The 24,663-nt window shown below is 36.0% G+C and overlaps 1 protein-coding gene and 1 long non-coding RNA gene across 2 annotated transcripts in view; both read right to left on the bottom strand.

Annotated features, from left to right (window-relative positions):
• Nucleotides 1-3,293, bottom strand: part of LOC147842039 (uncharacterized) — a 113,767-nt gene extending 110,474 nt beyond the window's left edge. Inside the window, exon 1 of the long non-coding RNA XR_015501000.1 lies at nt 3,228-3,293. This is a non-coding gene — a long non-coding RNA (uncharacterized LOC147842039). The remainder of the gene's footprint in view (nt 1-3,227) is intronic.
• A 14,617-nt stretch (nt 3,294-17,910) lies between these two features.
• On the bottom strand, nt 17,911-21,545 carry zgc:173837. Its single transcript, XM_087270444.1, has 3 exons — nt 21,444-21,545; nt 21,292-21,347; nt 17,911-20,894 (listed from the first exon to the last, which is right to left on the bottom strand). The coding sequence occupies exons 1-3, from the start codon at nt 21,461-21,463 to the stop codon at nt 17,974-17,976; spliced, it is 2,997 nt and encodes a 998-aa protein (XP_087126570.1). The 5' UTR covers nt 21,464-21,545; the 3' UTR covers nt 17,911-17,973.
• Nucleotides 21,546-24,663: the final 3,118 nt, after the last annotated feature.

The raw sequence follows: 24,663 nt of genomic DNA, 5'->3' as shown, positions 1-24,663 counted from the left end.
TATAGTGTGCTCTCAGACAGGCTGTAATTTGATAATACACCAGAAACAAAATGGCCAATGGCTGGATTTCAGGTTTAAGAGCTCCTCCTTCCATCGCCCGTGTATTCGGCCTCATATGCTCACAGATGTGTGCAGTAAAAGGGTGACCTCAGCTGTTTGGACCAAAACGTAATTGATTCCTGCTATCACATTTAACTCTGCTTTGTTCCTCCATGTATCAAATGAACATGGTACCACTTTATTTTGATGTTCCCTATTGCGCATTTTGTTGACTATGCAACTATATGCCGACTAATTCTCATTAGAATATTAGACGACATCAACTGCCCTAACCTGATTTCACCAAGTAGGACATGTTCCTGGACATCTATGTTGATCCTGGAATAACATTCCAATTAGCCAATCAAATTGAAGGGATTTTTTGTTCTAGGACAACAGTATCTCCAGCAGGAAATATATCTAAAGATCCCATTTTAAATTGTAAAGAAATCCGTGTTTTTAAGACAAATGAAGAAAGCAGAAGTCAATGATTTTTTCAAATGATTTAGTCTGATATGTTCACTGTTCCAAAATATTTTAAATGCTTCTCAAAATAAAATATATATTGTGTTAAAGGGGAAAAAGTTTTTTTTTTTTTTTTTACCATTTAAAAAGAATATATTTTACAGCAGTAATCTCAATACAGTGGCAGTACCATGTGATGAATTATATACTAGCCCATGCCTAGATAAGTTTACAGTCTTTCGGGTCCTAACTCTCTGTGGTCGTTAAAAATCCCAGGATGTCCTTCGAAAAAGAGTGGGGGTTACCTCGGCATTCTGGCCAAATCTGCCCACTGGCCTCTGTCCCTCATGGCCTCCTAACCATCCCCATATTCCAATTGGCTTCATCTCTGTCTCCTCTCCACCAATCAGCTGGTGTGTGCTGTGCGGTCTGGCGCAAAATGGCTGCCGTCGCGTCATCCAGGTGGATGCTGCACACTGGTGGTGGAAGAGGAGATTCCCCCCATTGTGTAAAGCACTTTGAGTGCCCAGAAAAGTGCTATATAAATGTAAGGAATTATTATTATTATTATTATTATTATTATTATTATTATTATCATCGATTATGTTAAATAGGCTTACGATTAGGTTTATGCCCTTCTACATGATTGTTATCCAACTATTATTCCCCTCTGTTTTGGGGAATAATTTACACTTATGGTTGGGTTCAGTGGTAGGGTATAGTTATGGATAGAGCTGCACGAATCTGGCTAAAATGGGAATCGCAACTTTTTTTTTCCTTAAAATAAAGATCACAATTTTCTCACGATTCTGTAGATGTAAAATAAAGGTTATTATGAGTCGGCAATTATTATTGTTTTTTTCTCAAACATATGTTAAAACAATAATAATATTATGTGTAGGTCTCCTTTTTTTATATAAGTAATTCTATTCTACTTATAATAATTCTGATGTTGAATTATGTTTGTGTTTGAGATATAGGCCTATGCTTGCAATCTGTCATTGACAACATTATAAGACCATTTTGTTCACTGGTAAAATCAACATTACAAAGGCTCGAGTAATTATACTGACACTAAATATTTATTTTTATGCACAACTGTGTTCGCTATAAAAGAAAAAACATCAAATGCATGTCCCAATCATAACTCTAAAACGCGATATGATTTAAATGATGTGCACGCTTTTGGCTTTATTTTCACTGCTAAGTGCTTTTCGTACATCGCGCACGGCACTCAAACGATTGATCTGTGCCACAAACTGAATACTATTTACAACTTCATTACCTGTTACTCACAGGCTATGCAGGTTCTGTTCACTAAAGTAGACGCGCGTGCGTCTATCATTAGGGGGCGAGCGCGCCTGCCCTCTCTGTGGTAACAGCTCACGGTCAGCAGCTCACAACACGCGTGATTTCGCGGCAGTGAATACAGCATTATATGAAAACAAAAATGACATTTTTAGGTGAATTGTACCTTATAAAGACTTTTAACATCATTTGGGGGCATCCATGTCGCTGAGCAACGTATGTGAAACAATGAAAAGACTCGGGCAGCTGCCTTTGCTTCTCTCCTGAACATGAAAATATGATTGGCAGAATCGTAGAAATGCTGGATTAAGATCGTCTAGGGCAGTGGTTCTCAAACTGTGGTACGTGTACCACTAGTGGTATGCAGGCTTCCTTCTAGTGGTACGCGAAGGAATGAAATATGTCATGTACATGCTATATATATTTCAAAATTTATCAAAAATTATGTATATTATATGCCATATATGACATAGCCTATATTTCTGAGGTAATCTGCCACGTTTTTTTAACTGTGCACGCTACTGTATTTCAATACAGCTCATTTTGGTGGTACTTGGAGAGACAATTTTTTTCTGAGGTGGTACTTGATGAAAAAAGTTTGAGATCCACTGGTCTAGGGGGTCGAATCAAGATTGCGATCTTTTGATTAATCGTGCAGCTGTAGTTATGGATTACATTTTCAAACCAAAATAATGTTCAACAATTAACATAGATGTTAATTCAGGATTGGACTTGGCAAAATCATGACCTCTTAAGAGAACTTTCTTTGGAAAATAAACAGTGCTATTTCTTGTTGAAAAAAACTGTTGTGGTTATTGTGAGCTGGGACAAGAGAAGGAAAAAACCCTTTACTTTATTATTTCTATATTTTAATTATATTTTGTTTTGGTCCCTATCAACCCTAGACTGGTCGGGGCATACCATGACTGTAAGAAACTTGTCAATTACATGTCAGCTTAAACTAACTTTACCCCCAACTTTACAGTCTACTAAAATTGAAAATTGAGAATTGCAATGAAACGTAAAAGTAAATAAAAAGATTGTAATGTTACTGTAGGTGAAATCAAAAACAGAAAAAAGCAACAATAAACAAACAAACAAATAAATAAATAAATAAACAAATAAATAATTAAAACTGAAAGAACTGTTAAAACAAAAATGAAAAATTTGTCAGTATTTCCATGCAAGGCCATGCAAGATGTAAACTATGTGAGTGTTTTTGTTCAGTAGAACATTACAGAAGATTTTTAACTGAAACCATGGCCTTGGTAATTCTTACAATGCAAGTTAATGTTGTTTGGCATTTTAAAAGTCAATAAAACATATAGAGGGAAATCTAAATAAATACATATAGCTCTTCTTAAAAAAACTAATCACAATGTTAAAGAAAATGAATATTTTTTCAACATTATTACCTTTAATCCACAGCTTCAGCAAGTGTGTCCCAAGTGTGATCTTGACAATATGGAGCACAATATTCCCGCCATAAATAAATAAAATAAGTAAATGAATTTTAAAATGTAATATTTCTAAAGAGAATTAGTTATGAGCAATGAAAAGAAATCAACATTTAATCTATGCACTTTTAAAATAACATTTTAATATAACAAAAGATATAGTGTAGATATATTTCTTCTGATCACTGAAACAGCAACTTTATCTAATTAATTTGTCAACTGCCCATTTTATTCTGACAACCAGCACTCGTCAGGATAATTTAAACTCTGGAAAAAATTAAATAAATAAAATTACATGCAAAATAGATAGATCCAGGGATTAACACCCAGATAAATAATTTCAGTAAATTCCAATTTTTGTTAGGGTTTAAATATGGAATTTTCAATCAATAAAAAAAAAAAAAGTCTGAGGTAAACATAAATCAATGATCCTTTTCATAAATTGCACAGATGCATTATGTATCTAGTTCCTTTTTAAAACAACATTCATTTTAGAACATACACATTCTTTTTCTAAAAGTTCATTAAAAACATTCTGAAAGTACAACACCAAAAAGCCCAGTGTTCATGCGTCTCAATTTATGATCCTAATTATGGGTCACTTGGCTTCATACATCACTCAGGATTAATAATTGACATGCTCACTGATTGTAAGCTCGGAGTCATATCAAAGCATATGATTATGCAAGTATTTTTTATTTATTTTTTTTACCAAGAAAATTATGTTAATTTGACCACACAACTGTCTCTAGTGAACATGCAGGTTTATTGCTGCAGTGACCAGCGCTAAACTAATCACATAACTTTTCCTTTACTTCAGGCCACTTTTATTACACCCCAAACAAGCTCAAATGTGCCCGCTAAAGGTTTCCCTCAAATGTAAATAATTGGAGGAATCAAGTCATCTAATCAGTCATCTGCTGTGCTGCTTAAAGAGAGCCAAATCGCTGCTCTCCATATGTTTGCTGTGCTGAAGCTCTGCCAGCATTGTACGATCTGTTGCTGTTAAGACGCACACACATTTTTGCTTTTTTTTAAATCAGAGCATTATTACAGCGAAAGCATTACTACACAACCTTGAAACATGTGCTACATGCCTGGGGCACTTTTGCTGGGTTCAACACACAGTCAAAAGAGGCCATGGTCTTCTCTGAGTTCAATTTCAGGGCACCTCACCTTTTCTCATAGTAGACTTCACTGAATGGACACTAAACAACATACAGTTGTTATACAGCAGTCTGATGGCTGACTGTGTTGTACAAAACATGGGCATTTGAAGAGTTTCTGCCCAATCACTTCAAAATCAAGAAAACCTTTGCTTAGCTCACCTTAAAATCTCTGATATTTCCAACTTTCATGCCGTTTACACCAAAACCTTTCATGTGTTTTGGGTGTTCTTTACGTATTAGGACCTAACGATGCAAACTTTTGTAAACAGTTTGCAGGTGCACATGTTTCTTTATAAAGCAATATCGCCAACTACTGGCCTGGAGTGTACATATTAGATACATGTGAATGGGGATCATATAACAACATTGATGTCTGTAGACAAAATAAATCTAACAAGTTAATTAACTTAAGAAGTGTAAAAAGGTAGAGGGTTTTCGAATGCATTAAAATAGATTTCAAATATTAATTGACCCGTGAAGCATTTTTATTTAATGTTAGAAATAATCTCAATTAAAATATGAAGTATGAGACAGAGTAGCTCCTCCCATTTAAAAAAAAAAAAAAAAACAGCCAATAGCATTTTGTTTTTCATCACAGCTCTGCCAGTGAGAGTGGTTGAGCTCAATCGCATCATTCATTAATTTTCTTTTTTCGGCTTAGTCACTTTATTAATTAGAGTTTGCCACAGCAGAATGAACCACCAACTTATCCAGTATATGTTGTACGCAGTGAATGCCCTTACAGCTGCAACACAATCCCTGCATGGGAAACATTAAGACACATACAGTACACTACAAAAAATGTAAGCTTACCTAATTCACCTATAGCGCATGTCTTTAGACTGGGGGAAATCCAAGCACTCGGAGGAAACTCACGCAAACATGGGGAGAACATGCAAACTCCACACACAAATGCCAACTGACCCAGCCGAGGCTTGAACCAGCAACCTTCTTGCTGTGAGGAGATCGTGCTACCCACTGCGCCACCGTGACGGCCCTCAATCACATCGAATTAAAAAGCACATAAAATGCATCTTGAAGGGAGCGGGACATAGTAATAGAGAGCATTTGATTGGTCAAGATTTGATGAGAACTGAAGTGTGAGTTGACATGAAAAAAAAGTTGATCCATTTAGGCAGACAAACTACAAGCTTTGAATGTTTATATCTTCTAAATGTGATTTTTTTTGTCACTGTTTTGGAGCACACTAGCTTGTAGATATTCTTAAAACTAGCAATACTGATACTAACATCTAAATAACTTTATATAAATTTCACCTTAACATTAGTTAGATTTTTGCTGAACTATAGGATTTTCAGCAGTAGTTACTAACTATGATGTTAATTTACTATTGATTTATAAATGTAATAATGTAAAATTTATTTTCCATCTCTGTAAAAACATAAAACAATTATTGAATATTGCTAAATATTACAAAACTATTCAATATTATAAATGAGTATACTTATTTTAAATAATACAAAGTAATATTTTTTACAAAAAGTAATCTTTTTAATCGGTCTGTTTGTAATTTATTGTACTTTATCTTAATTTATTAGGCAACATGATCATTTAAAAGGGCGACGAAGTGGCACAGTGGGTAGCACGTTTGCCTCACAGCAAGGTCACCGGTTCGAACCTCGGCTGGGTCAGTTGGCATTCTGAGTGGAGTTTGCATGTTCTCCCCGTGTTTGCGTGGGTTTCCTCCGGGTACTCCGTTTCCCCCACAAATCCAAAGACATGTGATACAGGTGAATTGGGTGTGATAAAATTAAGTATGTTACCATGTATGAGTGCGTATGGATGTTTTTCAGTAATGAGTTGTGGCTGGAAGGGCATCCGCTGCATAAAACATTTGCTGGATAAGTTGGCGATTGATTCCACTGTGGCGACAGCAATTTAATAAAAGGCACTAAGCCGAAAAGAAAATGAATGAATGAATGAATGAATGAATGAATGATCGATCTCTTTAAAGGTTCAGGACACCCCGGAGAACTTTTTTTTTTATATTAACAGATGTGTGTGTGTTGAGCATCAGTTAAGTCAATGTTAGCACCTGTCAGCTTTAATTGTGGGGAAAACTGGATAATTTTGAGCTTTTGTCAGCTAATTTCAGCTTCCGGGTTTAAAATGATTTTTGGGGCGGGATCAAAATCGGCGACGTAGTGCTGTACTGCAAGTGCAATGATGACGCGTCGGTTTCTCATTATTATTCATAGCGGAGTTTTCTTATCCCAAGAGAAGAGCCAGCTGCTTAATTATTCATGAGACCTGCCAGACCTGCCAGTGTCAAGCCCGAGCTGAGAGACACGGAAACCACGGCACAGTCATGAAGGCTCGTATGTGTTTGTTTCCATGATCCACGGGGTTTGTTGCATGTTTTCCCCCGCGATCTTGTCAGGGCCGATCATACAGCAAAGCTGTGTGCGTGCTGCTAGCATTTTTGTCGGGAGAGCAGCACGAGAATTAGAGAATGCGGACGCTGTGTTTTATCAGGAGTTCATTCACATTCAGACACATCGCCGTGCTGCTGTGTTTGCCTAAATCCTCCAGATTACCAGTAGGGTTAAGGGTTAAAATAGACAGGTCAGGAGACCTGCTGCACTGAGTCTGCTGGATACGGGGATTGAGGGAGAAGTCCTCATTTATAGTGTTTACATGAACACACATCTTTATAATGATATAAATTGTGGTTGTCTGTATATGAAATTACGAATAACAAATGTAGCAGGGCATTAAATCACTGTTTATTTCTTTGCATTTTAACTTTATAAAGTATAAACTCATGCGTCTCCTCTTTGTGTCTCATTTTGTGAGCTAACTGACAACAACAGTTGTTCGCTCCCCTTCTCCCCTGCTGGCCACGCCCACTCCTGCCCGATGCTCGTGGAGCTCCACGCCCATTAATCATGCATCTTTTGAAGAAATTCTGAAGTAGACTTTAACCGAAAGTGGGGGGTGTCATGGCCCTTTAAGGTGCAGTATGTATATTTGACACCCAATGGTTGAACTAGGTATTGCATTTCTGGATCAAAACACACACAAGCACAGGTTGCCAGATTGAGAACCAACAGGAGTGTGCCTGACTATGAAGGCTGATTTAAATTGTGTTCTAAATAAAAGCAAAAATTGACAGGAAAGCATTGGGAGCAGAGAGAGGAGAAAGATCAGCAAAGGGCCGTGAGGTGGAATCGAACTCGGGTCGCCATGAGCCATGGAGTGCATGTGTTGATGCACAAACCCCCACTGGCGCTGCCACTGACCCATCTACACTTAATAATGTTAAAGTGGTTTAATACGTATTATTTAGATTATAAACCTTACTATTTCATTGGAGCGCAGTAAGTGCACTATATTTTGTGCTTCTGAACGGCTGTATTTAAATTTCTGTTGTGTTTCATCAGCTGCAAACAGCCAAATTGCTTAGCACTGCAGATCTTGTCTTGTAAAGTATTATGACATGGGGTTACAATGTAACCTGCTCACCTAATGTTTACATTAGTAATATTTAAATTATTTGCTAATTATCAACCTCATGTGGAACTCTAAATCTGCTTCTCATTTCAGAGGTTGAAAGCCTTTCTGAATTAATGAAATACGCGGATTTCAAACATCGCAACCCAAAGTGCTGAAATAGAATGCTGAAATAGGTGCTGCAAAAGTGGCAATGAGCCGATTAAAAGAACCAAAACAAAGATAGCAAATTTGGCACGTAATGCATATTTCCACAGCAAAATTACTCACTTTAGCAATGTTTTTTAGATAAGCAAGAATGTTCACTTAACATGTTTCTGAAATATCTGATACGATATTCCAAAAATGGAAATGTATTCATGTTTCTTTATGCTACATGTTCATGTTCAGCTCATTTATTTAGCTTGCTTAATCCTTTTGCTTGCTTTTTACATCACCTTGTAATATGACATCTATACCGATGTGCTGAATCCTGCGCTTAAAATTAGCCATAATCAACTACATTATAACAGCAATACAAACTAACAAAGTAAAAAGTTAAATATTTCATCATCGCAGGCGGCACATTAATGCAACCTTCTTGCCAGGGGCTCCATATTAAAATGTATGAACGAAAGGGCAGCAGACTCAGAAATACACAGACATCATTAGAATTGTTGAGGATGCTCACGATATGAATAAACATAATCCAGGAGGACTGTTGCAATGAGAGGTTGCACCAGAGCCCCAGGACACCAGGGAAATGATGGGACTTAAAGTACACGGACATGTGATTAATGAACTCATAAAATAGGGCAAATATTGTTGGCAAAAGAGCTCAATGGGACTGTAAAATTGTTAGGCAGGCCAGAGAAGATAATGAAGATAACTGTATCATGAACACATTAAATATGCTACGCTTCTCCAACTTGTAGTATTTAGATTATATTATGATGAATTGATACCTAAGAGGTGAAAAAGAGGTCTGTGGTTTTCCCTCCACCCTTCTCAAATACTGTGGCCTCCACTAATATTGGCAAGCATGTATATATGAGCAAAGCAGGCTGTTAAAAACATGTTGTTATTGTTTTTACTTTTGTTTTTTTATTTAGATTATCAACCTTTTAATTTTTTCATTCTTGAAACCTTTCAAACATTTTGTAGTGTGGTGCTGTTAGGTTGTAATTTTAAAAAAAGTCTTTGTCATTGGTCTTGATCATTTTCCTACTAATAATATTTCTAGTTGACTGGAATCTCCAACACATGTTGGCTCATTGGAAATACATTATACATTATCCTCAACATACATTCTCTGCAAGCATTTTTTTTTTTGTTTGTTTTAAAAAGATGTCAGATAGATGTCTAAACATAGCCGTCTTGGCTAAATCAAGGCTTAATTTGGGTTGTCAGTGAAAATCTAATAGTTGTCTAAGAATAGGCCAAAACTAGGCTAGTCATGAAATAAACAGAAATTAATGACAACACATATAAAGTCTGTCTAATCTGTCTATTTGAGGACTACTCTTGTTTTGTTCTATTCTCAGATGTCTATTAAATTTTTACTGACAGCCCAGGTTTATCCTTGTTTTATCCAAGCCGTTTAGATTTCTATAAGACATCTATTAAACACAACATTGTTTGCTGGGTTATATTATTATACGTGTACTGTAATAAATGCCAGGGGGACACCAATACCAAATAAATACCCCAAAATAACTTATTTTGTCCATGGTTTGTAATAAAATGTGTTTACCTCACCTGTCTATCTCCATATGGACAACTTAGTAGCTCACTTTGTATGCAATTTTGTACTTGTAAAATCAAAGTAAAAAAAATAAAAATAAAAATAACTATGTGGTAACAATGAACTTACTCTCCCATTTTGAAAACAAGCCAAGGTTGTGTTTATGTGACATGTAAAGCAAGCCCCACCTTCGTGTGGATGTGCACAACTGCACAAAAAAGATGTGTACTGACACATACAACCAAAAGTACCCAAAAAACGTATTTTACATTTGTATAGATAAAGACAGTGCCCTGTAGTTCATTTGTCATCTTAAACATGCAATGACACACTCCAGTAGCAATGAATCTTACATTTTGAACAAATAGAGGCTAAGGCATGTACTTTAGGCTAGATTAATGACACAGCAATAACGTCAGTTGCAGCAGGTTAACTTTATTGAACAATGTTAAACTTTGACACCTTAACAACGTACATACATACATATACAACTGGCCATCTGGCAATTCTGGCAAATGCCAGAAGGGCCGGACCATTTTTTTAAATGTGGGGCTGGTCAGCTATTTTATTATTTATTTGTTTATATGTATTGTATATATATATTGTGTATAAAATAGGCCACAACTGAAAACTAAACCAAAAACACTTGTACAGTATTGCTCTGTAAACATTGTGCCCACTAGTCTCGTTTTATGATGTTACTATTAAATTAAACAATTTAATAATGACTATAAAAATGATATGGTTGTTAGACTGTTGCCCTTTTTTTTGCATTGTCAATAAGCTTGTTTAAATAGTTCCTATTGATGTACAAGCACCACAATGTTTGTATGTTTATAACTACCTCCGAGGATAGTGGGGGGGGGGGGGGGTCACGAGTCACTGGAATTGTTATTTTGGGGGTCACAGGCTGAAAAGTTTGGGAACCCCTGTCTAAACTCACAACTATGAATGACTGAGTTTGGCTTAGAAGTTTCCTAACTTTTACACCCCTGTCAAACAGGAGCTTGTGCTTGACAAATTTGCTGCTTTTAGTCATGCAAATGGACAGCAAAATGTAAAATATCAATTGAAACTGACTTCAGAAATTGTTTGTTCTTTGCACCAATAGCTTTCCGATGACCCGAGTTCAATTGCCAGTTTGAGGTTCTCTGCCGATTCTGCTCTCTCACTCTGCTCCTCATGCTTTCCTGTATAGCTCTCAACTGTCAAACTTTTTTTATTATCGATCTTTTTTTTTGCTCATATGAATACATAGTCAATAAAAATAGCATACGTATTTAACAAAGATATGTTTTTGAGAAAAAGATAAACTGTGCTGTGTTTACAACAGTTTGTTCAGAATTTGTTAATATATTTAAGAAGATATCAAATGGCTAAACAATAAAAACATTCTTCAAAAAGCCTTCTTTGTTCATATTAACCAAGAGAGCCAATATTAGTGGAGGTCATGTGTACGTCTACACCCACTTAGCTGAACCATTCATTGTTAACATGCAATAAGCGAAAAGGTGGTGTGTCATGACAATAATCCATTACCAGCTGATTTTTGGCATCGGTGTGTTGCCTCCTCTTGAGGGCCGCTGACACATCTGTCCATGATAGGGGCCTTAGTGTTTGGCAGATGCATGTTGACCTGTGGGACATGACAAAGAGGTCACACCGGAGCAGCAGGACGAATGGCTCTAATGATGATTACAAAAAAGAGGAATGAGCTGCCAAGTGGAGCACTGTATGCCAGGATTTGTCCCATCGCAAAAGACAAGAGTGGTACAAGAGCTTTCATCAAAAACATTTCTCATTCACAAAACCCTGCTGGTTAGCTGTAAAGAGCCTGACAGATGCTCTGAAGTGAGCATTTAGTCAAAGAGTGGGAGACAGCATATATGCTGATTACTGTTCATTATCTTTTTTTCAAGAAGTTTGTATTTTTGGCACAGTTCTCTCATATTGTAAACTCAGCTTGGTTGCCTGCCTGAAGTTTGTTTGTTTATATATATATATATATATATATATATATATATATATATATATATATATATATATATATATATATATATATACATACTGTATACACACACACACACACACACACACACACACACACACACACACACACACACATATATATATATATATATATACATATATATATATATATATATATATATATATATATATATATATATATATATATATATATATATATATATATATGTATATATATACATATATATATATATATATATATATATATATATATATATATATATATATATATATATATATATACATATACATATATATTATATATATATATATATATATAATATATATATATATATATATATATATATATATATATATATATATATATATATATATATATATATATATATATATATATTTATACAACAGTTCTGTCTGGTTCTCAAATCTGATTGGCTGATAGCCGTGCCATATTCTGCAATATTAGAACTCCTACAGCCTCTTTACCCTTTGTGTATTACTCCACCCACATACAACCAGCAAAAAGCAGACACTAAAGATCTAAATTTTAAAAGATGCACACTCAACAGTTAAACAGTCAGCTTATGATTTGAATCCCGAAGAAAGTAGTTCCTCATACAAAAGGGTTTTTGAGACTCTCCATGTTTGATTTTGTGAACGCACGCCTCCCACCAGAGCTATTTACAACACAACTGTGACCATAAATGGTAGAATAAATTTGAATGTTCATGTTTTGTCATGAACATTACACTTTACCTTTAGCCATTCTTTTTTATACAATCCAAAAAGTGTGATGAAAATGATATACAGTATTGCAGATTTTCCTCTACTGTGACATCAGAAGCCCCACCCATAACTGGTGACAATCTGGCATATTAGCATAGATCTGCAAGGATGTACTCACACTAGGCTATTTGAACTGTGCCTGGGCGCATTTCCTTTGACAAGCTTGAGAGCTACGAATCGCACCAGGCATGGTTCGGTTGGCCCAACCCTGACCTGGTAGTAAGAGGTGTGCCAGAACATGGTTTACTTGAGCTTTGTATGCTTGAGCGTAAAACTGAAGATGCATCATCACTTTTAGGGGACCGTTTCATATGGATTTATTAATCATTCTTTTTAATCAATGCAAACTGTCATAGTTTACTAAAGATTTAAACCCCTCACTCCACGTCAGCTGCCACCTTCTGCAAACCTCCTAATATGTGCAGCACAATGATTTTATGAATGTTTATGAGCTTCAAAAGTGATGGATCTGTTCAGTAAAAGATTTGACTATGTCACCACATCACAAACGACTTCAAATAATACAAAACGATATAACTTAAGTAATCTCCACTGTACTGAGTGAGAGAGCTTCTCTTCCTAATGGTCGCATCATCACTGACGCAAGCGTGCTTGGATGGTAAAATGCAATGTGATTGCGGGCCATCGGGAGAAGGGGGAAAGGGGCAATCGTGCCCGGCATAAGTCAATGCAACCGTGCCTAGTGCGAGTACAGCCTAAGCTTCGCTCCATACTGTAGATACATCCCAAATTGCAAAATGCACTACTCTACACCAATGCGAGTAGTGCATGCACACTGTGAATTCTAAAAAGAATAAGTGCACTTTAAGTATGCAAATAATGTACTTATTAAACTGCTAAAAACAAAAAAAAAAAAAAGTGTTGAATGTTGAAAACTCTTCATGAACCCAATGGTCACAGCGGTGCTGAGGTAACAGAAGGAGAGGAGCTTTGGGGCACTAACGTTTTAGTTTGGTCATGTATTCCACTGATTTGGCAACCATTAAATGACAATTTGGAAATGGATGAATTTTAGGTTAGCAAAAATAAAAATAAAAAATTTGGGATTATACTAATGATACACTACTTTGTTAAGAGTAGAAGAGCATTGTGTATAAATGCATAGTGTACGAAGGCTGCATCTCATGGATGTTAAAATATCAACAGCTAATAAGTCACAATTTAATTTCATTCTAATTGGTTTATTGGAGACATTACCATGATATAAAACTAAATATTATAATAACTAATACAACAATGCATGTATATTATTTTCTTGTGCATTTAATAAAAATAATTTTATATTATTGAAGGACAATTCAACTAATGAAATGCCAGTTATCCTCCAATTTGAGATTTTATTGATGGTTAAGAGTTTTTGTTAGTTGGGGTGGAATTGAAAATGTGTCCATAAATATTTTCATACTATTCTTCAAAAACAAAATATTGCATAAAGGGACATTTTGATACAATGTTGTAAGAAGAAAATGTATATAAGCAGTGCCCATTTATTCAATTTAAATTACATTAGTAACAAAGTATGGGATATACATTATTAAATGCTGTATTCCATTTATCCTGTAAATATTTTATTTCTAGATAAACTGATACTGATGACAAAGTGAATTTGTTAACTTGATTCATTGGAGTTGTGACAAGATTTTGGTAGGAATTAGCTGAATATATTATTACATATTTCATATTTGTTTTATATTCTTTTATGAACGTCATTAACATTTTTTATTTTATAATGGCATTTTTTTTTTATCTCACATTCAACATTTTTTTCACTGAATTTGATATTTCTTCGATCTGTTGAACAATAACAAAAAATAAATATATTAACAACTTGTATTATGAAGTATTTTGACAAAATAAACCCATTACATGACTTGTGTTTGTTTCTATAATTGTTTTTTTGCTCTGTCTGTCAAGATACTTACGTCTCTAAAAAGCATGAATGTCAGCACTTATATCCACTCATCTATTGAATGAACAGCACATTGTTGAAGAAAAATAAATACAAGAATAAACTGTAACTATTAAAACTAATCAATTGTAAATTTATTTTACAGCTGTATTGCGCTGTCTATTTGACAGTTGGAAAATGAGTTGACAGAAGTTTGGTCTACTCACTGTGCACGTGCATCTGATGGGCGAATTTAACCTGCTTTACAAACATGACTAAACGTCCATAATGTTGAAACACTTCACTTGAGATAGACGTTAGTTAAAACGGTTACTGGTGTTTTGTATTGGTAGAATCTTCCAGAAAAAGTTCAAGAGTCGACTATTCTACTAAAAAGTTAGCTGGAAACATCAACTAAATCATCATGTTTTGGAATCGGCTATTTTGGCACATTTCCAATCGCAATTTGCATTCATTCTGAAGCAATCTCCGCTCGTGCGCATTAGAACACATGCATTCTCGTGCACGCGCACTTTGCAGCGGGTCCAAGACGGAAATACGCCAAAACACGGTTAACAAACTAAAGGTACGACAAACAAAAGAACCACCTGTGTACCTACATACATAATTATATCACGAGGTGGATTGTAAGACGTCTTACTGTACATTGCACTGGTCTGAGATTCCATCTGCATCCTGACCCTTCTCAACTCGTTTGCATTAAACAGGATGATGCAAGCGTTCCCAAACTCGGTCCTGGAGGGCTGGTGTCCTGCATATTTTAGTTCCAACCCCAATAAAACACACCTGAACCAGCTAACCAAGCTCTTTCTAGGTAGAAACTTCAGGGAGGTGTTAAGAGAAGTTGAAGCTAAACTATGCAGGACACCGGCCCTAAAGGACATGTAACAGCATTTTGATTGTGGACACACATGATATTATTTTGTAACAATTCAAATTATTCATTTTCTTTTTGGCTTACTCCCTTTATTAATCTGGGATCGCCACAGTGGAATGAACCACCAACTTGCAGCATGTTTTACACAGCGAATGCCTTTTCTGCAACCCATCACTGGAAAACACCCATACACGCTCATTCCTACACATACACTACGGACAATTTAGATAACCTAATTCAGCGCATGTCTTTTGACTTGGGAAACCAGAGCATCCAGAGGAAACCTAAACAAACAAGGGGAGAACATGCAATCTCCACACAGAAATGCCAACTCACCCAGTCGGAGCTCGAACCAGCTATATTCTTGCTGTAAGGTGATCATGCTAGGTTCACTTTACAAACTCTATTTTTTGTCACAAAATTTATTAGGGAAAAAAAGGCAATATAAACTGCTAGTCAAGATTAATTTGCTCTACCCATATGTCCCATGAGAAGCATCAAAATTATTTAACAAGCCAAAATATTTAAAACAAGGTTAACATAATTAATAAGGTAACAAACAACAGTAACATTCTTCTTCATTGTATTCTAACCAAAGCCTCACTGATTGTAATGGGTAGAGTTAAAATATTCAAGAGAGGTGAAGCTGAATTGAATTACTATAAATTCTTATTACATAAAATAAAATTACTTTTGTCATATAATCATTTTATCACCTTCTGTAGAAGAATATATATTTTAACACTAAAGGTTACCGTTTTTTGTTGCTTCATGTTCCAACAGAAGAAAAAAATACATGTTTGAAATCACATAGTTGAATGAAGAATGCTTATGTAAATGTATATATTAAGATATGTTTCTGTACAGTACAGTAGTGCTGAGATCTGATATTACCTTCCAAGACTGACTTTTAATTTTTCTTCTGTTCAATTTTCTGGCGCCCTTGGGGTCTTTTGTCCTGTTATTCAAAACCAAATTTTAGGCGTTGGACAGATGGCCTCATATTTGTCCCAGAATACTTGGGTATACAGAGGAGTTCATGGTGGACTCACTGACTGGAAGCAGTCCAGATTCTGTGGCTGCAAAACAAGCCTAATTCATCAACCTCCTCAGTATCTCATAATAATATTTGTTGCCTTTTTGTGATGTATTTTGTTGCACTGAAAATGGATTTGTGTTTTATACCCAAACACCTTCATTTGGCTCTCCCCTGTGCTAATAACATATTATTTCCATGACTTTAGATACAAACCCATGAAAATAATGTTCCATTTCTACCAGCAAAGTGCTTCAAACATTGAACCCACAGATTTACTAGCAATTTCATACACACAGCTGGACAGAGAGAAAAACATATACAGTATGTCCTTTAAAGCAGCATATTGACCGAGCAACATGAAATGAGAAAACCAGGCTGAACCGCATCTCTATTAATGTTCAACAATATTAAATGTCCCAGGTTTTACGTTCTATTCATATTCTTTTTTGTCATTGTAATGTTATCACAGTACATTCGAGGCATTTACATTCTCATAATGTTACTTTTACATCAAATCAGTACCAGAGACACAATTTCACATGCACAATGTCATATTTATTCAGACAGTTGCCCACTAAAATGGACTCATAATGGGCTCAATGAGCAAGATAACACAATGGCATACAGGCTCTTTAATAGATAGCTCTTGATTTTAATGACCACAGCGCCACCCTGTGTCTGTAATAAGCCAGTTTAAAAAAAAAAAAAAAAAAAAAAAAAAGAGACATAAAAACGAACAAAAGGACAGAAAAAAAAAAATCCTACCAAAAAAAAACACAAATTTAATATTCTGAGCCAGGCAGAGAACGTAGGCTTTTATTTCGGTTCTCATATTTTCCATAAACTTTAGAACAGTGACAAACTAATTTAAATAGCCATAGAATCAAACAATTTTGGTATAACAAAACGTCTATTAAAAAATATAAAAAGAAAATAATTTTAATCAAGCCTTTTCCATTCAATGTTGTGCAAGTTACTTTAAGATTAGTATAATAGACTAGAAATAATGATTCTTTTAAATTCTAAATATTGGTGTAGAAGAGTTTAAAGAATTTAAAGTTTAAATTCCTACATCAACACATGGAGACAAACAGTATCAAGTTAAAGCACTTAAAAAAAAATTATATATATATATATATATATAGTCTCTTCTGTGGTATTACCCAGACAAACAATTCACAAGAATCTGTGACCATTATGAAACAAGCATTTTTTCAGTGTATGTATGTATATATATATATATATATATATATATATATATATATATATATATATATATATAAAAAATAAAATGTTTTAACTGCCAGTCTTACATTTAAAGTTAAATCAATTGAAATACCATTTGGATATACAAACGTTTGACAATAAATGTCAACATTTGCTACACATTGGCAACAAAGTCAAAGAAGTGATCTACTACAAACTCCATGAACGGAACTAACATCCATTATTTGTTGCTCATTGTGTTTAAGCAACAGTAGAAAAGACACTGAAACAGGCATTTATCTCCTGCCAAAATGGAGGAGACAGCAAGATGTAATCAGTTTAACAAGTTATATATCAAGAGCATGGACAACCAAAATGCTCAACTGGTCTGCTTTTAAGGGGCACTTTCAATTAATCCCACACAAGCTTTTTTTTTTTTTGCAAAATTTATTGGAAAAGTTGAACAAACATTAGCGCCAGTTTAACAGTCTCATCCCTTGACAGAGTTGTAGCGTCCTATAGTAGAGCTACTGGAAGGTTTGGAAAAATAAGAGGTTGAGGTCTTGACAGAGGACGGCGATCCTGGAGAAAACTGCCCTGTAGAATCTTCAGTCTGAAGTAGTCTTTGCCAACGGAAAGGTGCAAAGGATGCTGTCTGGGTGCCATAGACAGAGGTGATCTGCTTTGAACTTGGCACAACTGACTGACTAGTCACATCCTGGGGAAAGGAAACCGCTACATTTGGGGAAGAGCCTGAAACAACCTTACTTGCTGCATCCTGAACCTGGAGAGGTCCACCGTATGTGGTGCTTCCTTGCAAAGTGAATGGAGCAGAAGATCCTGTCTGGGTGCCAAAGACTGAGGTGATCTGCTTTGAACTTGGCACAGCTGACTGAATAGTAACACCTTGGGGCAGGGATACAGCTACATATGGGGTTGAGGATACTGAAACCTGGCTTGTTGAATCTTGAGCCTGGAGAAGTCCCCCATATGTTGTGCTTTCTTTCAAAGTGAAAGGAGCAGAGGTTTCAGCCTCAGTGCTATAGACAGTGGTGATTTGCTTTGAACTTGGCAGAGGAGTCAACGGACTATTAACATCTTGGGGCAATGATACAGCTACATATGGGGAAGATACTGAAACAACCGGACTTGACGAATCTTGACGCTGGAGTGGTCCTTGCAAAGTGAAAAGAGCAGAGGATCCTGTTGGAGTGCCATAGATGGAGGCAATTAGCTTCTTTGAACTTGGCACAGTTGTTGACTGACTAGTAACACCTTGAGGCGATGATACAGTAACATATGGAGAGGATCCTGAAACAACCTGGTTTGTTGAATCCTGAGCCTGGACAAGTCTTTGCAATGTGAAAGGGGCAGAGGATCCACTCTGGGTGCTATAAACAGAGGTGATCTGCTTTGAAATTGGCACAGCTGACTGAATAGTAACACCTTGGGGCAGGGATACAGCTACATATGGGGTCGAGGATACTGAAAAACTGCTTGTTGAATCTTGAGCCTGGAGAAGTCTCCCATATGTTGTGCTTTCTTTCAAAGTGAAAGGAGCAGAGGTTTCAGCCTCAGTGCTATAGACAGTGGTGATTTGCTTTGAACTTGGCAGAGGAGTCAGACTATTAACATCTTGGGGCAATGATACAGCTACATATGGGGTTGACGATCCTGAAACATCCTGGCTTGCTGAATCCTGAGCCTGGACAAGTCTTTGCAAGGTGAAAGGGGCAGAGGATCCAGTCTGAGTGCTATAAACAGAGGTGATCTGCTTTGAGATTGGCCCACCAGACTGACTAGTAACAGCTTGGGGCAATGATACAGCCACATATGGGGAAGATACGGAAACAACCTGACTTGATGAATCTTGACGCTGGAGTGGTCCTTGCAAAGTGAAAAGAGCAGAGGATCCTGTTGGAGTGCCATAGACGGAGGCAATTAGCTTCTTTGAACTTGGCACAATTGTTGACTGACTAGTAACACCTTGAGGCGATGATACGGTTACATATGGAGAAGAGGATCCTGAAACCACCTGGTTTGTTGAATCCTGAGCCTGGACAAGTCTTTGCAAGGTGAAAGGGGCAGATGATCCAGTCTGAGTGCTATAAACCGAGGTGATCTGCTTTGAAATTGGCCCACCTGACTTACTAGTAAGAGCTTGGGGCAATGATACAGCCACATATGGGGAAGATACTGAAACAACCCGACTTGATGAATCTTGATGCCGGAGGGGTCCTTGCAAAGTGAATAGAGCAGAGGATCCTGTTGGAGTGCCATAGACAGAGGTAATTGGCTTCTTTGAACCCTGCACAGTTGTCGACTGACTAGTAACACCTTGAGGCAATGATAAGACTACATTTGGGGAAGATGATCCTGAAACAACCTGGCTTGTTGCATCTGGAGCCTGGACTACTTTTTGCAACGTGAAAGGGGCAGAGGATCCTGTCTGGGTGCTATAGACCGAAGTAATCTGCTTTGAACTTGGTAGAGAGGTCAATGGACTAGTAACAACTTGGGGAAAAGAAACTTCATGTGGGGCTGAAGATCCTAAAGCAACCCGACTTGAATCTTGACCCTGGAGTAGCCCTTGTAAAGTGAAAAGAGCAGAAGACCCTGTAGGAGTGCTATAGACAGAGGTAATCTGCTTGGAACTTGGCACAGCTGACTGACTAGCAAAACCTTTGGACAATGATACAGCCATGTGTGGGGTTGAAGTTTCTGAAACTAATTGAATTGAGGCATCTTGAGTCTGGATTGGTCCACCATGTGTGGTACTACCTTGCAAAGTGAAAGGAGCAGAGGATCCTGTCTGAGTGCCATAGACAGAGGTAAATTGCTTTGAACTTGGTCCAGTTATCAACTGACTAGTAGCATATTTGGGCAGTGATATAGTTGCATATGAAGATCCTGGAGCAAACGGACCTGTACCTTGAGCCTGAGTAATTACATCATAGGTGGTACCTTGAGAAGCTGAACTAGACAGACTAGGGGAGCTCTGGTCATTAGTTGACTGGCCTGAAACTGCAGTCTTGGAAAAGAAGCCATCACTTTCCTCTTGTGCAAAAACCAATTGTCCAGAACCACTTGTAGCATATGCAGTGGTGGATCCAGATGAGCCCTGAAGTGACACTAAACCACCCATACCAGATTGATCCACAGGCAGAGAAGCTGAAGAGGGGGTATTTGGAGTTAGATCTTGGGGTGTAGAGTCAGAACTGCTGGAAACACCACCTTTAACAGCCTGAAGTACATTAAACTTGGGTCTGTTTTTTGGTAAACTAGAGACCACTTCTTCAAGCAAAACCCCAGTCACAGGGGCCTTTGACTCAGAAGACTGGACCACAAGAGGCAAGAAAGTGTTGTCAGATGACTGACCCCACCATTGGCCAGCATTTGGAGAAGTTGAATCTAGAGAGAGAAAAAAATAATAATAATACTGAGAAGACTTCAATTAAGTGCAATTGAGCCAATTTTGGTGCGCATCAAACAGTTATTTATTTATTTTTTAAATGGCATGCATCAAAGTATATGCAAGCGCATTAAAAGTTCTTCATATTAAAATTGTATAAAAGCATAACCTTATAGAATAATAATAAGTCAAAAATCAATGTTAAAATGTTTACATCCACAACATTGGTGCATTTTTGGACAACATGAATGGAAACATTTAACATTTGAAAAGCAAATTAAATGAACTTAGGTTTAGGCACTCAAGTCATCTTCAAATGTCTTGTTATACATAAAAAAATTGAAAGCGCCAAGTTCAATTTGATTAAAAAGGGAAAAAAAATAAATAAATACTTACATGCAAATCCATCAGCATTCTTCCAAAAGAGCAGGAAGACTACTAACAAGGGTAACCTACAGTTTGAAAGAGATTTTAGATAATCATGTTAACAATTTTTAAGAATTTCTATAAACAGGAAAAATACAAACAGCATTATTGGATAAACTCACCTTTTCCACCCTTGATCCATGGCTTAATAAACAAAACAACAAATCCTAACACTGAACGCTCACAGTTCCAAAATCACAAACAGAACCCACTAACCCATGTATGCAATCAATTAGAGGTAAGTGTGTTTTATAGGGCTTTAGACATTCAATTAGGCCAATAATTACCTGAAACACGGCTCACCTGGGAGAACCACTGGCTGTTAAAAGATAAATAATGAATGTTTTGTGAAGGCTCTGACCCCCTCTGCTGTTTAAACATTGTAAAGCAGATAATCCCAGGCAATTCACATTAGTAGTCCTGCTACTCAAATGAGTGCCTGATGATTTCATGACTCCTTAATTATTTTGTGAACGATAAGGTTGTGTGTGGCAGACACGTTTTACGATTTGCGTAATGTTTGCATGAACATAGTTAAGATAAAAATAAAATTAAAAACTACATCCTATTAAATGTTTAAACACAATTTTTGGACAGAATTTATGGCAGAGTACTAAAACAACGCCGTTTGTACTGCACTTGTCTGTTATCTTTTATTTTGGTGTGTAAATGTCCAAAGCTATTTAAATCAGCAAAGCAATTTAATTCTTCCTGCATGACCAGTCATGACCAGCTAAGGAACATCAAGAACCTACATAATGAAATTCAGTTTTTGCTATATGACAATTATAAATGTATGGAGCAGAAACTTTAAAGGATCAAGTTTTAATATTTGCATAAATGTTTAAGCAAAAGACTTAATTTTACAGTTGCAGTATGCGCCATTATAGAAAAACCACCTTAAACTTTATCCCCAGTACTGTACTCTGCAATATACATTATCACAACAGTGCAGAAGTGTAGAAGTGCAAAGCAGATTTGATAGTTTCATCAATATGAATAATTTACAACACATCTAGGTTATTTTATGAAGTGGTCACATACAGTACACATTTTCATAGTTTTTATGCATTATGATATCAATCACTTCTTTATGAAATTGATATAACACACTTTACACAGTACATACATTTATGGCACCAAAATTAATAATAAATAAATATATTGCCACAACCATACATCACACTTTTTGATACAAACCAAATATTAGCATTGTGTGAGAAAAGAATGAAAAAAAAAATAGCTTTTCTCTTGCTATGGTAAACAACAGCTCTTGATATGATATGGCCACGGCACTACACTTTTAATGCAGTCTATGGTACTTTTCATCAATTATAGTACATATACTCATTTAGGGTTACAGTGAAACTATTATAGTAAGTAAAAATCCATTGAATACATTAATCCATAATCTTAGCACTTCTGAAATAAAGAAAATGATTGTTTTGGAATACACACTAGTAGTCATATCACTTGCTCTAAAGTCTAAACTCTGTCTGGCCTTTACCACACGGCTTGACACGCTAAGCCTCACACAAAAACATCCACACAGTGGTGAAGCGACACTATTCATACTACATTGGCTTCACTATTTAGCATCACTTACATAACCAAATACTCAGAGCAGACTGAGAAACATCTAAAAGTGTAGATGACAAATTCACAGCTGATTGAGAGTGAGGTGAATTAACAAGAAAGACTAATGTTTGGAGTCTCGGGGGTAAAACTCAGCCAGAGTGCTCTGAGGAATCTTCTTCAGCATCTCCTTAAGGAAGATTCGCAGGAGCTGCCAGCCAATGTCTCAAACACAGTCCAATTCTCATATCCACCTGTGGCACAAAACATACTCGGCTCAATCTGAAGTTTTGACACTTCTATTGCCAATCATGATATTTTATCTGCTAATAAACAAAAAACTAAAAATATCATCACAATTTCTGAAGGGAGACGTGTTCAAACAAACTACTACACAATTCATCCATTCTCCTATTTAAAGGCACAGTCAGTGATTTTTACAGCTAGAGGATGCACATTCACACCAAACAAAGGCATACTTTGATGATGCAGCCACAAAGGGTCTGCTTACATAACATTTTGAGTCGAAATGAAAAAACCTTTAATGCTTTTTGGTTACACGACAACAGCATTTTCAGAGTAAAAAGGCATAAATGTGAACATTTTAAAATGACTCCATGTAAACAACTAAAACCAAGAGTCTATGAAAATGATGGTATGTGCAAGCATGCTATGTGTTTAGGGAGGTGTAGATTAAAGGCAAGCAAGAACAAATATATATATACATATATATATATATACAAATATAATATATATATACATACTCACCACCAGTGCTGAGACACAAGTCGTAACTTCCTTAAAGATATTGTTTACTCGTAAGATGACAGTGCCAAAAACTGACCTGACATACATACATACATATGAATACAGCATTTTTTGAAAGAATGAAAGAGAAAACGTTACCATTATTGGCTACATAGTTGTCATATAAATGCAGCATATTCCAAATGTGTAAAATCATGGAGTGGTCGTCTTTATTATATCCTTTGGAACTCCTGTAAAAACAAATGTACTGAAAACATACGAGTATGAACATTTTGGTTAAAGTACATCAATGGATTTTAGATGGGATTTTGTTTTTCTTCTGACAATCATGACATACTCACTGTATCAGGTTAATCAATTTATATTCAAGATTTTTTAAATGATTGCTTTATAAAGGAAATGCATATATTAGAACAAATGGATTAACCTGATTCAGAAAACACATCATAACACCAAATAAAGGATTCATATGAAATCATAATAAAAATCTAAATTTATGATAACTTAAAAATGACAGCGAAAGTCTGTTTCAGTGGGCTTTTTTCTGGAAATAAGTTTAGAGTGACTCATATTTTTGAAAAAACATTTTTGATAGTGCTAAGTAAGAAGTACCTGAATTATATTTGACAAATTCTGTAATATTTAAAAAAAAAAAAGATTGAAAAGGCTTGACCTCAAAATACAATACAAAGAACCTTATTTCTGTGCCTGGTTGTGGGAATTTGCATGGTCTTTGGAAATAAACACAGGCAAAACACAAATTACCACAATAAGAAAATAATAATAAATAAATAATAAAAATTAATAAATAAACAACAACAGTCTCCTACTCAAACCACACTTAGTTTACTATTAAACCTTTAGGTGAGTTCTAGAAGTTAAATGAATGTAAATAAATAAAGTTTGCTACATAGTGGCAACTTAAACATCCAACACCCATCAAAAACAGCAATGCCTAGAAAATTTAACTTAATTTTTATTGAAAAGCTCGAGAGTCCA

The sequence above is a fragment of the Danio rerio genome, chromosome 10 (genome assembly GCF_052040795.2).
Source record: "Danio rerio strain M-AB ecotype USA chromosome 10, GRCz13ab, whole genome shotgun sequence".
Taxonomy (NCBI): domain Eukaryota; kingdom Metazoa; phylum Chordata; class Actinopteri; order Cypriniformes; family Danionidae; genus Danio; species Danio rerio.
This window is presented reverse-complemented; position numbering and strand designations above follow the sequence as displayed.